Source organism: the organism of the source record quoted next, unplaced genomic scaffold, assembly GCF_019419815.1.
Source record: "Pyrus x bretschneideri cultivar Hongxiangsu unplaced genomic scaffold, Pyrus_bretschneideri_v1 Contig27, whole genome shotgun sequence".
In the NCBI taxonomy this organism is placed as follows: domain Eukaryota; kingdom Viridiplantae; phylum Streptophyta; class Magnoliopsida; order Rosales; family Rosaceae; genus Pyrus; species Pyrus x bretschneideri.
This window is the reverse complement of record NW_025999579.1, coordinates 4,026,481-4,038,809: the sequence shown is the minus strand read 5'-3', so window position 1 is coordinate 4,038,809 and position 12,329 is coordinate 4,026,481. Positions and strand designations below refer to the sequence as shown.

General features: G+C 40.6%; 1 protein-coding gene and 1 non-coding gene across 3 annotated transcripts; both read right to left on the bottom strand.

The window, feature by feature from the left end:
* Positions 1-6,984: 6,984 nt before the first annotated feature.
* Positions 6,985-7,064, bottom strand: TRNAL-UAG. Its single transcript has one exon. It is a non-coding gene; the product is annotated as a tRNA-Leu (tRNA).
* An 859-nt stretch (positions 7,065-7,923) lies between these two features.
* On the bottom strand, positions 7,924-11,260 carry LOC125478859 (serine/threonine/tyrosine-protein kinase HT1-like). Of its 2 annotated transcripts, none has more exons than XM_048587561.1 (3): positions 10,861-11,260; positions 9,933-10,388; positions 7,924-8,353 (listed from the first exon to the last, which is right to left on the bottom strand). In XM_048587561.1, exons 1-3 carry the CDS (start codon positions 11,218-11,220, stop codon positions 8,114-8,116), a joined length of 1,056 nt encoding a protein of 351 aa, XP_048443518.1. In that variant the 5' UTR covers positions 11,221-11,260; the 3' UTR covers positions 7,924-8,113. The 2 variants fall into 2 exon arrangements, with proteins under 2 accessions (XP_048443518.1, XP_048443519.1); XM_048587562.1 differs by lacking the exon at positions 7,924-8,353 and adding an exon at positions 8,683-9,245.
* Between the last annotated feature and the right edge of the window lie 1,069 nt (positions 11,261-12,329).

The following is a 12,329-nucleotide window of genomic DNA, read 5'->3' as shown; positions in this document are numbered from 1 at the left end:
GTTCATGAAAACTATGAGTTAATAGCAGAAAGATGAATATTGTTAGCTAATGGAATGTTTAACCTAACAAAAAATGGATCCAATTCGTTAACAGAGCGTTTACACTTGAACCCAAGATTTTGTGATATTCATTATTCCCTCCTCTAATATGTTTGTATAAAAAATAGATGGGTATATTACACTTTACCACCTCATGTTTGAAGTCTATTCCAACCTCATACAACATCTTTAAAAAATTTCACTTTCATACCTCAAGTACTATTTTATTTGAATATAATACATCCGTTACATTTTCCATCCATTGATCCGTTAAGAGTTAACGTGACTGCCACATTTATGCTGACGTGGCTGCCAAATGTGCGCCACGTGGCAAAAATAATAACTTTTATGCATTTAATATATTATAATAATTTATCATATTAAAAAATAATAATAATAATAATAATAATAATAATAATAAATAAAAAAAAAACTGAAACCCAAAAACCCATCCCCCCCGACCCACCTCCATCTCCTCCACTCTCTTCACCTCCCCTCCCATCCAAAAACCCACCCCATCCCATCCCACCCACCTCCACCTACCCCACAACCCCCCACCCCACCCGAATCGCCTGGAACGAGTGGCCTGGGTCAGAGTCGACGAAGAAGAGATCGCTGGAGACGCGGACTCGAGGCAAGCCGGGTTCTGAGACGGAAATTGAGTTCGATTCGTCCCCATTCAGGTCGACATTGTTCATAAGTAGTCGGGTGAGGAGTCGCCGCTCTTGCCAGAGTTCAAAACTGTGGAGTTCGGATGGTAGGTCAAGACCCTGCTACTGCGATGCGAGTCCACAGATTTTTATTTTGATCTTTTAATGTCAGAGTTTAGGGATGACAAAGGTGGTTCGCGATGGCCGGTGAGGGGAGAATTTTGGATATTTTAGTTTTTTGGTTTTTTAGTTTTGCTGGGTTGTTGAGGATTTGAAATTGAATGGGTAGGCTTTGCATATTCTTTCGAAAGATAACAAGGTGTGTTTGGTTAGAGGGAAATTGAGAGAAAATGGATAGGAAATGTTTGGATTTCTTTGTGTTATGTTGAGTGTGGGAAAATTTGGAACTTTTTCAGTTTTTGGCTTCTAGGATAGAGATTGACAGATCTGGAACAAGATGGAGATTGAAGGTGTTAGGACCACATTGTTTAGGGCCTATTAGCTCTTTGTCTCAGCCCATACCTTTTAACCCACAACTATGTTTTGCTCAAGGCCCAGCCTGTTTGGAGCTAGGGTTCCCTTTCAGTTGAGTATAAATAGTGTAATGTACGCTGTTAGGCATGGATGAATGAAAATGTGTCTCCTTTCCTTTTAAATCTCATTTTTCTTTTACTATCTCTGCATTGTTCCTTCAATTTGTAGCTTTCTGCTATCTGAGACCGATTAGGCATACTAATTGGTATCAGAGCCCGTCAATTCGATGGGCAAAAACACCCAGTTCGCTACCTCTTCCGATCCAGATACGGTCGCCGCCCCTATGAATATGCGCCAGGAACACCTTCGTACCCTTGAAGCCCTTGAAACACAACACCATAACCTCCAGAAATCATTCGACCTTATGACCACCTCTAATGCAACCTTCCAAAACATAGTAACCTCCCAGTTTGCAGCGTTTCAAACCCTCATGCTTGACGAATTTCGTCTTCTCAAATATGGGCTTCCTTCCCTCCACACCACCAATGCCTCACCCACCACAACCCCAACTCCTACCCCATCTCCACTGACTACTAGACCAACCACACCCATACCCACCACCTCTATCCGTTCCCTCTTTGCACCGCCGTCAACTATACGCACAGGCTTGGGTCTTTCTAACCCCCCTTCCCCAGCATTGCTCCACGGCCCCCATACTTATTTTCCACCTGCCCCACTCTGTCCCCCTCAACTATAACCAGTCAACCAGTTTTTTCCCGGCAACCCTTCCCATCATCCTCTTTTTTTTCCCTAAACCTTATTTCCCCAATCCCACCATAACCCTACTCATTCCAGGTTTTACCTTCACCAACGCCATTTAACTCCTACACTCAACCACACCTCACACCCACCCTACATCACCATTCATCTCATTTTAAACCAATCAAAATGGAGTTACCACGTTTTAATGGGGATGACCCATATGGGTGGTTAGCCATGGCTGAAAGATACATGGACTATTATGAGGTTCCACCGAATCAGTGGGTTTTGGTGGTTGCTTGTAATTTTGGGGCGAATGCCTCGATTTGGATGCGAGGGTTCAAACAATGGTACGGACGAGAGAACTGGAGTCTCTTTGTCGACCTATTGCTTCAACGTTTTGGGGGTGGTGATCGAGCTAATATTGAATCACAGCTCACTCACATTCAACAAAAAGACATCGTGGATGAATACATCGCTGAATTTACCAAACTGTTATGTAGGGTGATAGATTGGACTGAAAATCAATTGAAACATGTTTTCCTTAGGGGCCTACGTGACGACATTCGTCACGACGTCTTAGTCTCGAACCCGACTCTCTCTACCAAGCCCAAAAGCTAGCCAAAATCTTTGAGACCAAAAACCAAGCTAAACGTTATACCCGTAACCCCTTTTCTCGCCCATTCCAATCCTCCTTTTCTAGACCCACCATCCATCCCACTACACCACCTGTCACAGTTCCTCCCCACCACCCCACGGCTCCTTTCAAACGTCTAACCCCGGCCGAGGTCCAAGATAAAATCAGAAAAAATGAGTGTTTTCACTGCACAGAGCCACATGTACCTAGTCATAAATGCAAACACCCAATGATTGTATTGTTGGACATTGAGACCCCCGAGGATGACTCCCATGAATTTCATGATTGTAACCCCGAGGAGGAGCACCCCCTTGATCCCACGTGCCACATAATCGAGTTTTTTTTTCTATACCACACCTTGGAAAGGGTCACCCTATGCGTTTGCACGGCTCTATCGACTCAACACCCATCAAAGTTCTCATTGACTCGGGGGCTGCCTATAACCTTTTGAGCGTTGATATTGCCCAGCATCTGGGATTACCAATTGAACGTATTAACCCAATACCGTTTACCACAGCTTTTCACAAACAAGTCACAGCCATTATGAAAGTTCACAATGTGGCAGTCACCTTGCAAATTTACACTCTTGTTGGTTCTTTTCTCCTACTCACCATCCCTGAGCATGATTTAGTTTTGGGAGCCGAATGGTTTGAGTCCTTAGGCTTTATCGGCTGGCATTTCAGGAATAAAACCATGGTTTTCACAACAGAGGGCCACACTTACACCCTCCAAGGTCTTATTACAACCCAGCCCACTTTTAACCCGTGCCACTCCACCCACCTTTCACATCCCAACAACCACCCACCACTTCATCATACTTTACCCACCGACACACCATTTTTCCCACCCCCTAATACTCACCCAGCAATTGTCTCCCTCCTATCCTAATACAAACACCTATTCTCCCTTCCTCTCGACCTCCCACCACCCAGACAAATTGACCACAGGATCTCGTTGCTTCCAAATACCCAACCCATCAATGTACGTCCATATCGCTACCTTCATTCACAGAAGGCAGAACTTGAGAGACAAGTGCAGAAACTTCTTTCTTCCGGTGTCATTCGAAACAACAACAGCCCATTTTCTTCTCCTGTCCTCCTAGTCAAAAAGAAAGATGAGTTATGGCGCATCTGCATTGATTACAGAGCACTCAACGCAGCTACAATCAAGGATCGTTTTCCTATTCTGGTGGTGGATGAGCTCTTGGATGAATTACACGGTGCTTTCATCTTCACCAAACTCGACCTATGTTCTGGTTATCACCAGATACGCATGAGCATAGAGGACATCGCCAAAACTGCTTTTCGTACACATGATGGTCACTTTGAATTCATGGTAATGCCATTTGGTTTATCCAATGCACCATCTATTTTTCAAGCTCTTATAAACTCCATTTTCCGTCCATACTTGCGTAAGTTTGTGTTAGTATTTTTTGATGATATACTTATGTATAGCCCATCTTTGAATACTCACCTTCCCATTTGGAGACTGTTTTCCAAGTTCTTTCCACGAACAGCCTGAAAGTGAAGCTCAACAAATGTTCTTTTGGCCAAAACAAAATAGATTACTTGGGACATTCTATTTCAGGCATCGGTGTATCAGTTGATGCTTCAAAAATTCAATCCATCATGGACTGGCCTCAGCCGACATCTATCAAAAGTCTTCAGGGATTCTTGGGACTCATCGATTATTATCGTAAATTTGTCCATCATTATGGATTGATAACAAAGCCTCTGACCACCATGCTCCAGCACGACAACTTTACATGGACACCTGACTCCATTGCAGCCTTTACCAAGCTCAAGCAAGCTTTGGCATCCACTCCAATTCTTGCCCTCCCTGATTTCAACAAACAGTTCATGGTCGAAACAGATGCTTCTGGTGTGGGCATCGGCGCCGTGTTAACTCAAGAAGGACATCTCATTGCTTACCTTAGCAAAGCATTATCAGGCTACAACCTTGCTCTTTCCACTTACGACAAAGAAATGCTAGCCATTGTGTTTGCAGTACAACATTGAAGACCTTATTTATTGGGACAACACTTTCGAATCGTCACAAACCACAAACCAATCAAATATTTTCTTGAGCAGTGTATCACCACTCTTTAACAACACAAGTGGCTTGTCAAGCTCCTTGGATACAATTACTCGGTGGAATATCGACAAGGGTCTCAAAATACGGTTCCAAATGTTCTTTCACGCCAAGAAGAGTTGTTGCCACTTCTTGGTATTTCCTCTCCTATTTTTTATTACATCTCTGAGTTCAAGCAGTTTTATCCCATTGATCCCTAGGTCATGAATATATGGACTGCTTTACTTCAATCCCCGAACACAACTATTCAAGGATTCTCCATTATTAATGATCTCCTCCACTACAAAAAGCGAATATTCGTTCCTTCCTCATCAAAGTAGCGTCCCTGAATTCTGGAGGAGTTTCACTCCACTTTACATGGCGGCCACTCGGGTTTCCTCCATACTTACCACATAATTTCAAGAAGTTTCCTTTGGCCTGGCATCCGCAATGATGTGAAGACCTTTGTTGCCCACTGCCCAAAATGTCAACGCCAGAACCATGAGACGATACACCCCCTAGGCCTTTTACAACCACTACCCATCCCAAATGGTATATAGCAAGACATTGCCATGGATTTTGTAGAAGGCATGTCCTCTTCAAATGGTTACACGGCAATATTGGTGGTTGTGGACCGTTTAACGAAATACAGCCATTTTATTCCACTTAAACATCCGTACACTTCCACATCCATTGCAAAAACATTCATCAAGGAAATCTTCCGTCTCCACGGTATGCCGAAATCCATAGTGTCTGACCGTGACCCAACATTTCTCAATAACTTTTGGCAAGAATTCTTCAAGCATCAAGGTAGCAAACTCTGTCATGCTCTGCGTATCACCCTCAATCGGATGGTCAATCCGAAGTCCTCAATTGAACTCTCGAACATTATCTCCGTTGTTTTTCAGTCGATACACCAACCAAGTGGTCATCTCTTCTTCCATGGGCTGAGTGGTGGTATAACACCACTTTACAATATGCCATCAAGATGTCACCATTTCAAGCTCTATACAGGGTTCCTCCTCTTGCCATTCACACCTATTTACCTGGAACCACTGCAGTGCATTCAGTTGATATGGCTTTACAAGACAGAGACAGGTTGCTTCACCTTTTACGAGCTAACTTGCAACTCGCTCAGAATCGCATGAAACAAATCTATTACAAGGGCCGAACAAAGCATGAATTCATGGTGGGTGATTGGGTCTACCTAAAGCTGCAACCCTATCGTCAACAATCTGTTGCTCTACGCAAATCCAGCAAACTTGCCCCCAAGTTTTATGGACCATTTCAAGTATGGGAACGTACTGGTTATGTGGCTTACAAACTCGATCTCCCACATACTTCCAAGATACATCTGGTTTTTCACGTCTCCTTGCTCAAGAAGAAAATTGGTGATCATATTTTCCCAAATGCAACTTTACCACCACTTGACCTCACAGGGCTTCTACATTGGCAACCAGAAAAAGTACTTGACCGCGGCATGTTCAAGAAGAAGAATGTTGCAGTCAACAAATGGCTCATCAAATGGACAGAACTGTCATCATTGATGCTACTTGGGAAGTCAACGACGACATCATTGCTCGTTATCCCGATTTTCAAGCCTGAGGACATGCATTTTCTTTAACAGGGGCGAGTTGTTAGGACCACATTGTTTAGGGGCCTATTAGCTCTTTGTCTCAGCCCATACCTGTTAACCCACAACTATGGTTTGCTCAAGGCCCAGCCTGTTTGGAGCTAGGGTTCCCTTTCAGTTGAATATAAATAGTGTAATGTATGCTGTTAGGGCATGGATGAATGAAAATGTGTTTTCTTTCCTTTTAAATCTCATTTCTCTTTTACTATCTCTGCACTGTTCCTTCAATTTCTAGCTTTCTGCTATCTAAGACCGATTGGGCGTACCAGAAGGTTGCGGGGAGGCTCGAGTGATAGGGAATGGGAGAAGAGGGTGGGGGATGGGCTCCGGTGGGGAGAAAGGGTGGGGAAGACGAAAGGGACTTTTGGTTTTTTTTTTTTTTTTTTTTTTTTTTCTTTTTCTTTACTTAATTATTTTAATATTTTAAATTTTTTATTAAGCGTTTAGCCACGTGGTACAAATATGGCAGTCACATCAGCATAAATGAGGACCTCATATTTGCCACGTCATCACTTAACGGTTAACTGTATGAAATTAAAATGTTTTAAAGATGCTGTAAGAAATTGAAATCGATCCCAAACATGAGGGGGTAAAATGTAATTTACCCAACTAGAAATAAAAAATTGAATTTCTTACCTTGCCATTGTAAATTTCAAATTTGTGGCAAACTAATGAATAGTTCAAAAAGTGCAAGAAAAAAAATTTAAAGAGAACAAAAAATCTGACGGCTGTGGGATTTGAACCCACGCCCTTTCGGACCAGAGCCTAAATCTGGCGCCTTAGACCACTCGGCCAAACCGTCACATGTTATATCAGGTCACAAAAATTGTAAATACGCTTTTACTATACTATATTTGGGTAAGTTTTATTGTTATTTTTTTGGCGTTTCACAAGCAGTTATTCTACACTTATTTTTACCTTGCACCTTCATTAATTTTTTGACATTAAACTTTTTGAATTCATTTAATCCAACGATCGTAAATTGAGGGTGTATGAGAAATAAAGTTAGGTGTGTGAATAGAACTACCCTATCTATTACGCTTTTCTTTAAGAGAAAACAAAGTAAAATGAATTAGTTTAAAAATATTAGTTGTCACTTAGTATTACGGTCTTTAATGGTATTTATTTTTACTTATAAGTGAGAGGTCTTAGGTTCGATTCTCATCAAAGGCGAATTTGAACCACATTATTGTTAACCTATTGTAAGGTTTAGCTTACCTCCCCCTCCTTCTTAATGTAGATAATATCGTTTTTTTTTTTTTAAATTAAAAAAAAAATTAGCTAATTACAAAGTGAAATTGTAAATTAGAGTGAGAGAAGACATTGAAGAATTGGAAGCATTTTTGCATGCATAGACTAAGCTAGACCCCAATACGCAATGTCATGTGTTTTCATGTTTCCACATGATATTGTATTATTGATCTGAAATATTACGATGAAGTGTAATGAAGTCTTCAACTCAAGATATATAATCAGCGCATACAATAAGTTTTCATATCCAAATCTCTCATGCCAATACTATCCCAAGAGTGGGAATGCGCATTAGGAGTGATGGAGAGGAAGTTCCAAAAGTGCTTCTATTGAAAATGTCACATTCAGCATTTCACATCAAATTTAAAGTGCTTCTATTGAAAGTGCTTATATGAAGTATGCAAATGAAGTTAAAACACCAATAAAAGTAGTGCTTTTCATTCCAATATATTCAAGACAAAAGGATAAAAAGGTTAACAAGACAGAAAGGAAAAAAGGTTCACGATCATAATTTGTATGAAGATGGGAACCTTGACAAGAAAAGCATATGGTACATTTAACTTCAATACTTTGATTCCAGAAAACGAATCCCTAAATCTTTCAAGAAGCAGAACTACGGCGACCCTTCCATTTTGGAAAGCATCGCAACAGGGCGTGATCTGGGGGCGGCTTGTAAGATGAGAAGAAATCTGGGTCCTGCTCAAGGGACTCGGCATAACCTTCCAAAATGTGCACTATCTCATCGAAATGAGGTCGCTTATCTGGATGGCTTGACCAGCATCGGCTAATGAGGCGACTGAATGGCACCGGGCATGTGGACGGCAAAGGGGGTCTTGCATTCTGCACAAAATTCAGGAGCACATAACACGTTTAATAAACTTTGCTACAAAGGAAACTTAACACACTGTTATCATTGTATTAGCCACTGCAGAAATCTTAGTCTACTGTGCTCATACAAAAAATCAGATCAACCTGACAACGTTTCAACTAATTAGGACATTAATGCAGCTTTTGATACTTTAGATTCATCTCATCTTCAGTTCCTGCAACCAAACTTCGATGACAAATTGTAGCTGTGAACACGCCAAATTCTGGCTTTTGTAACAACTTCCAGCACATTCGGGTTTGTTTACTCAAAACATTTGACTTTCATGTTTACAGGAATCAATAGCACAACCAAGTAAACTGATTTGCATAATGATGCCATTACATACCAGGCGTTGTTCAGAATAGTGCAATGACACGAACAAGTTGAATATCCATAGTTCAGAACTAAAAGGAGATCGACACATATATCTCCATAACAGGTCAGCTTCATGTTAAAAGGTTTCAAAACACAGCAACAAAAGCGGTTTACATGGGTGGCAAGTGAGAATTCAAGGTGGGAAAACAGACGGAGTTCCCATTTATTCCACAAAATCATAACAGGTGCAAGATGCCAACAGGAAAAACTGAAACAGATCATTAGATGCCAGCATGCTTCTTCTTGGTAGAAGGCGATTAGGAAATCGCTGAAGTTTTACGTTCTTTATGAGACAGGAATTAAACAAACATTAAATGCAACTCTCCACATCCTTTAGATGTCTACCTGTATTAGTGCATGATCACCAGTGCTTTAATATATCTTATCAACAACGAAAAAGATGTAGGATTTAATATATTTCTCCGATTTTAGGAGATTTCATTTCCTGCAAAAATAAGGATGGCCAAATGCAGCAGGTCCCCACATGATCTGGATAATACAAAGACAAGCATATAAATGACCGTCTCTCACCCCACTTCTGATGCATGTGAGAAACATACAGGTGTAACAGATGCATCAAGAAGAATAGAAACTAAAAACGATAACGGATAAACTGTAATTTCTGATATGACAAGTTACTTTTACTGCATGGGAATTTAAGAAAGTTTATCAAATGTTGTGAAGTAGAAGAGCTGACACTTGAAAGAGATTTCTAAGGAAACTCAAAAATTATCAATGCACATGAGAGCTATTCGAGCAGTCAGTTTACGAGGCACGTATATAAAGTGTTCTCTAAATTGTATCTTAGTATGCTAAGAATGGGAAGATAATATGCAGCAAAAGCAAATGATTCAGAAAGGAACATTATCATTCTCTGTTTCCATAATTCTCTAACAGTTTCGAAAACTCAAAAACTTATGGGTGACAGAATTAATTTTCAGTAGTACTGGGTTTTTTATAATCCTGTTACTTAAAGAGTTCAATATCTCAAGAATGGATATCTTGGCCTCGTTTAAACGCGTAGACTAATACTTGCCACAATAATATCCCCTCTTTCAATAACAGGTATCACCATATCAACACTTAATTATAACTAATAGGTATTGAATCTATTGATACAAATCATTAACCGCAAACCAGGGTAAGTAATATTACGGGGTACAATGAAAAAAATACCTTCTGCGATACTGCAAATGCAGCCTGTTCAGGAGTCATGTTGTCAAATGGTGTCAATGCCGTTAAAAGCTCCCACAGAACTATTCCAAAACTGTAAACATCGACTTTCTTTGTATGGTGTTTCTCTTTGATCATTTCGGGTGCCATCCAGCGGTAAGTACCCGTGAATCCCTTTACGCTGCCGCACTGTGATTCTAGGCATGAAATACCAAAATCCGCAACCTTTACAGACATATCTTCCCCTAGCAATAAATTTTCTGACTTGAGATCCCTATGAAGTATACTTTGAGAATGGAGATATTGCATCCCGCGTGCAATGTTGAGGGCTAACTTCATAACTAGGCTAAGCGGAACAGAATGTGGCTCCTGCTGATGAAGATACTTCCTTAACGATCCCCCAGCTAAATACTCGGTGATAATGCAGAACACAGGAGGTTTCTTACAAGCTGCAACAAACTGCACAACAAAAATTGGTACATGAAGGTCAAAAAACGTAAAGAAACAGCTATTGTTCCAGCATTAAATGTTACTAAAAGAACAAAAAAATTCTTAGAAGAACCGATTCCAATTTTCGGAATATACGCAATACCAACAAAGATTGAGGTCGGATACAGAATTGAAAAGATGGAGAATTCTAAGGTAAGGACTGTGCAATAATCAATCAATGACCAATTGATGTAACCGGAACAGATTTCTTCTAACATTTTATGCCGAAGCGGTTCCTTTTTTTCGAGTGATTTCTTGGAGTAAAATCTTAAATTGCACAAGGTTAAAGGGGATCTTGCGTTTTTATGCAGACCAAAAGATCACAAAAGTTAGCAGGAAGAAAACTTGAAAAAGAAGAAAAACAAAAACTGCATTTCCAAAGGATCTGAAAAGGCAAACAACACCACCATAAACCTAACAAAGAGGAGAGAGAGAGATTTACAGTGATGATATTAGGATGGTGCAATCGAAAAAGCAAAGCAACCTCAGAAGTGAACTGCTTCTCAAGCAAAACAGCCAACCCTTCATCCTCCTCAGGCTGGCTTATCAGCTTAATCGCCACATCTCTCTCCTTATAAACCCCTCTGTAAATCCTACTATGCCTTCCGGAAGCAAATTTACACCCAATGTACAACTGTGACATGTCCGCACTCCACTCCTCCTCTCCTTCCCCTTTAATCTCAGCCCCTGACGACACCAAGTACTTGGACCATGAGACTGCACGATTGTACTCACCCAGCGAGAGGCTCCTCTCAGGCTTGCCATTGCTGGAAATCTGCTTAAACCAGAGGAAATTCTTCATGGGTCGGCGTCAAAACTCATCAAAAGAATCAGAAAAATCTCAGAACCCCCCTTTTGGTATTTGCACTCCTCAACTAGCAGAAAGCCTCCAAACTTGCAGAAAAACTTGGATTTGGAGACGACCCGGAAAGATTAAAGTGTTGTTTTTCAAACACCTACATTTTGAAATCATCTCATCAATCTTTGTGCATTTAAAGGCAGGTGGGTTCAGATTAAGCAGAAGCTGGGAAAAAAGTTGATAAGTTTCGGGCCAATAAGCATGTTTCTGGGCAAAAGGTGGAGAGTTCGGTCAGAAATCTTGAATCTCTACATATTTAGACAAAACCACCATTTAAAAGAGCAAAAGAAGCTCCCAAAATATGGTTTTTGAGCTTCCAAGCCCAAAAACACACATGGGTTTTGAGAAGTTGAGGGAAAGAGCTCAGGTGGTCAAGGATGCAGTAGTTAAAAAGAGAAAGTAGGGGAAAAAAGTTGAGAGCTTGTAATAATGCGAAGCTAGAAAACAAAAACAGGAGAGAGAGAGAGAGAGAGAGAGAGAGGAATGAGTTGGTTGAGAGATGAATTGGGACGTTGTTGTTGGTGGTGCAGTGAAAGCATATGCAATGGGTAGGGGAGGTGGCTGGCTGTACTTCTCTCGTCATCTCTCTCCATAAAATTCACAGCTCCTCCTCTCTACGAACTCCATTTCATTAACGTGCGAAGATCCACTTCTGAGGAGACAAACTGAATCCCTGTATCTGATTTTCCCTTTTTGCCCTTTATATCGCAAAGCCAACATGCCACTACATGCCCCTTTGCTTACAGCAATACCAGGCACCAAGAATGTTAATTAGTCGGCCTCAATCATTTGTGATAAAAAAAAAAAAGATAGGTTAGTTTTTTTTGTTTTTCAAACAATCTTGACGTTACGAAGAAAAACATTACTAATGAGTTGAAAAATAAAAAAAGTTACTTTATATCTGACCTCTGTTGTAGTCATCATCTACTAAAGATTGAAAAGAAGTGGTAGTAGTTTTTCTTTGACAAATAATATGATTTGTGGGCAATACACATGCTATAAGATTAGTACTGGAACTCAATTTAAAGTTTGTCCTTCAATCAACTTAAAAG